A 3,832-nucleotide genomic window follows, 5' to 3' on the forward strand; every position below is an offset into this window, starting at 1 on the left:
AGATCACTTTCCTTTTTCTTTTTTTTTTTCTTTTTTTTTAGGGTGTGGGGGTAGGGGGATTGAGTCCTCTATGTAGTTGCATGGCATACACTAACATCTCTTTGTGTCTATCTCTCTCTCCTCCCATAATAAGGGGCATATATGTTATTTCATTGGATCGGTTGATTTTACCCCTATTTTCATAAAAGAAAAGTGAGTTTTCACGACTTTACCCTTGATCCGATACCAATATTTGATCCAAGATGGGCTAGGTATCAACCTTGGCCGATCTTCTACCAAAAAAAAAACCTTGGCTGATCTTATACCAATATTAGAACCCAGGAGGAGAGAGAGAGAGACATAGAGAGGAGCTAGTGTACGCTACGCAGCCTGGCAGCAGTCCTTCACTCTTTTGAAATCTTTGACCACACCCAAGGTAGAAGGCATATGTTTTCTATTGTTGGGTGATGATTTTTTATCCCAAAAAAAATATAAAATTTTATTTACTATCAAAGGCAACCAATTGAAATTGGGAAAACAATCGTCTGTTTTTCTTCATCCATGTTTTTCTTGTTTTGTTACCTTCAGAAGGCGACATGTGGCATTATTTTAAGTGAACGACCAAGATTGAGTTAAAAACCAAACTAGATGTAATAACCCTCATCCAACTGAATTAATCTTGACCGTTGATGACACATGTCATCTTCTGCAACTAGCAAAACACAAGAAAAACAGGAAAAGGAAAAACAAACGATTTTTATCCTTGAAATTGGCGGCAATGACCAAACCCCAAACAGATGGAAGGTACACAACCTTACCTTCAAGAAGTCCATTATACTTAGTTCAATCATCTTTCAAAGTATAGTTGTATAGTTCATTCTCTTTATTCACTATATAGAATTAAAAATTTTCAAGAGGGTTGGTGGCTAGGGCCCACAAGATGTTGAAGTTGAGAATATGAGATAAACAATAAGTAGTTAATGGGTCTAGATGTTAGGATCATGGGTTGAAAACTAAGGTTGTATTTGGCAATTCATTGGAATGCATTATCAGCCTAGAATGCAAGGATGCATATCAAATGCAGCCTTAAATTGGAAAACTACTGGTGTGGGAACTCAACTGATCATTATAGAACAAAAGGCTTCCCTAACCCTTTAGCTCTTAATGTTGGGATCACATGAATCATGTCTCTCACCAAACCCTTTAGCTGCTCTTCATAACGTGTCTTTAAAAGTAATTATCGACATGAACAATATATTCATAAAGTCTAACCTCTCAAAAATAGTATTATGGGTAATAAACAATAAGGAAACCCACCCGATAGGGTTTTTTTTATTTATTTTATTTATTTATTTTTTTAAGAGGTGAATTTGAATTCTTTGTCCGGTTACACTGTGTATACTAGCACCGCTCTGTTCCATTTTCTCCTGCCCGATAGGGGGTGGTTATATCATTTCATAGAAGGGGAAGGGGAAGGCGAGGTACTATCATATACCATGCAGCCTCACTCACATATCGAGAGCAAAATGACTGTAGTTGTTGATGTTTCTTCATGTGCCCCATTGGCGCCATGACTCTCTTCTTCTTGTTTTTTTTTTTTAAATAATCTTTTCTCCGGAAGTCCGGATCCAAGTAATAATGAAGTTGAATTTTTACATTTTCAGATGAAGTGATGGTTTGGATTTTAGTGCTCCTTTCTAGTATAGACTCTAGAGGCCTCAGACCTTAATTGTAGCAAATCAATATATATCAACCTTAAAAACAAACACCAAACAAAAAGGTTCCAATCTGATGGCTTTGACGTAGAGGAAAAAAATACTCACATTGACCTATAAGGCTATATAACACTTTGACTGCTAACACTAGATCATAATCTCAGTCACACTTGGTCCAACTCAGAAATAAAAAGTAATAATTAAACCAAGTAATTACACAAAAATATGAAGCCTCTGTGCATGCCCAATCGTCCAGTGCTAATCTTCGTGTTTAATGCAATAATGAATCAACCATGAAAGAAAATTGAAAGCTTTTTCTCAGAAAGATGAAATTTTTACACAAAAGCGCTCAATTACAAAGCAGAAGCAATGAAGATTCAAGAACCCTAAAAGAAGAAGAAAAAAAATTCTTTCTCTTTCTCTTTCCTTTTTGGAAGGCTGAGGAAGGGGGAAAAAACTGAAGTTATCAAATGGATTACGCCATTACAGCTTTAAGGATGGAGAAGAAGTAAGAATCACACGCGAAGATGGAAGTAAATGGCGTCTGAGTCTACCACTTTTGCTTACAGAACCAGACAACGATGTATCAGAATTCGAAGAGGAAGAGGTAGAGACAAACCTACTTGAACGGCTTCTCAGCTGCTTCTTTTCTCCTTCACAAGGCCCATCTTCCGTTCTTTGATGCCGAACCTTCACAGCATTCAAACCCGCCGGAAGAACACAATTGCATAACAAACCTATAATTCATTTATAAAAAAAGACGAATTATAATGGGATTTAATAATGGGTCTGTAAAACGAAAGTTGAATTTTTACCGATTCTGGCAAGTCGATTAACCCAACGAGGGATGGGTTTTCCAGTCAATCTGATGCAAGCGTCGTTGCAGAAGTGATTACAGTTCTTGGTGATGAGATTGTAAGTGTTTCCAGTGTACTCCTCAGCCAGCTCCTCCATCAATGCTCGGACTTCTTTGGGACCTGAATCTGTTCTCCCAATCAGAATCGATTTCCTGAAAGTGAATCCAGGGCATTGCTTCGGTTCCCCTTCAAAAATCCCCGTCGTCGGAAAATCATGAGCCCCAAATGCGTATTCCACTTCATGAACTGTCAAAACCACAAAAATCAAAACCGAAACTTCAAACCCACCAGATCTGAATCATAAACAAGCAGAATAACCAGAAAAATAAGCGAATTAGCTATCTATGGTTTGGGCAAATCGTTTAATTTTAACCTAGTTTTGTACCCAAGCACACATACAGGAATCCACGGCTTAAAGAAAAAAAAAAAATGAAGAAATTGCTGACCGTGCACACCGGAGTGGTAAACGCCGAGGCCGAACCAGTAAGCGTAGCCATTAATAGGAGTGAGATCGTAGACATTGAGATATACAGGGACAGATCCGGTTTTCCTCTTCCCAGAGAGGACTCTTCTAAACATTTTTCAATTTCTGTGAGACCTAATATTCAAGGAGAGAAGAAGAAATCTTCAGTTTCAAAGAGGGAGAGAGAAGCATGTGATGTAACAGAGAGTTGCTCGGCAACCAAAGCCAGATCAACACGAGATCGAGAAACAAAGAAGAATACAAGAAGTAGAAGAAGAAGAAGAATTTGTTGGGACTTGGCGCGACTGATCTTAAGTGTCCGTTTGGGACTTGGGATTATAATTTTGGATTACTTTTTATTTTTGTTTTTTGAAGAATCGATTCCTCGGGCTCCACCGGCGGCCGAAAGCGCCGCATCCTCTCTCTCTCTCTCTCGTTGGCGTACTATTTTGGTCATTATAAACTGTACGATTGACGGACGGAGGGCGTTTCTTTCTGAGTGTCTTCTTCTCTTTGCTAACATTGTGGTCCTTGATTTCACTTAAATTACGGACATACCCAATTTTGTCCCCCTGATAATCTGTTATTTTAAATTTTAAATTTTAAATTCCAGTTTTTATATTACCGTTTGTTTCTCAGTCATTCAACCTGAGACTCTCAGGACTCTGAAAGACTCAGACTGGCGCTAATTCATTAGGGCTAGGGCTAGGAAAGGATGGGCCATGTGGTGCATTGGAGGTGGATCAAATTTGGGGTCTAATGTTCATTGTTTTAAAACTTGAATCAAAATCAATTTTACCAAAAAATAAAAAATAAAA

At 38.1% G+C, this 3,832-nt stretch overlaps 1 protein-coding gene across 1 annotated transcript; it reads right to left on the bottom strand.

Moving 5' to 3' along the window:
* Window positions 1-1,988: 1,988 nt before the first annotated feature.
* On the bottom strand, window positions 1,989-3,450 carry LOC122083590 (deSI-like protein At4g17486). Its single transcript, XM_042651455.1, has 3 exons — window positions 2,998-3,450; window positions 2,510-2,797; window positions 1,989-2,431 (listed from the first exon to the last, which is right to left on the bottom strand). Exons 1-3 carry the CDS (start codon window positions 3,128-3,130, stop codon window positions 2,178-2,180), a joined length of 675 nt encoding a protein of 224 aa, XP_042507389.1. The 5' UTR covers window positions 3,131-3,450; the 3' UTR covers window positions 1,989-2,177.
* Window positions 3,451-3,832: the final 382 nt, after the last annotated feature.

Source organism: Macadamia integrifolia, chromosome 7, assembly GCF_013358625.1.
Source record: "Macadamia integrifolia cultivar HAES 741 chromosome 7, SCU_Mint_v3, whole genome shotgun sequence".
In the NCBI taxonomy this organism is placed as follows: Eukaryota; Viridiplantae; Streptophyta; class Magnoliopsida; order Proteales; family Proteaceae; genus Macadamia; species Macadamia integrifolia.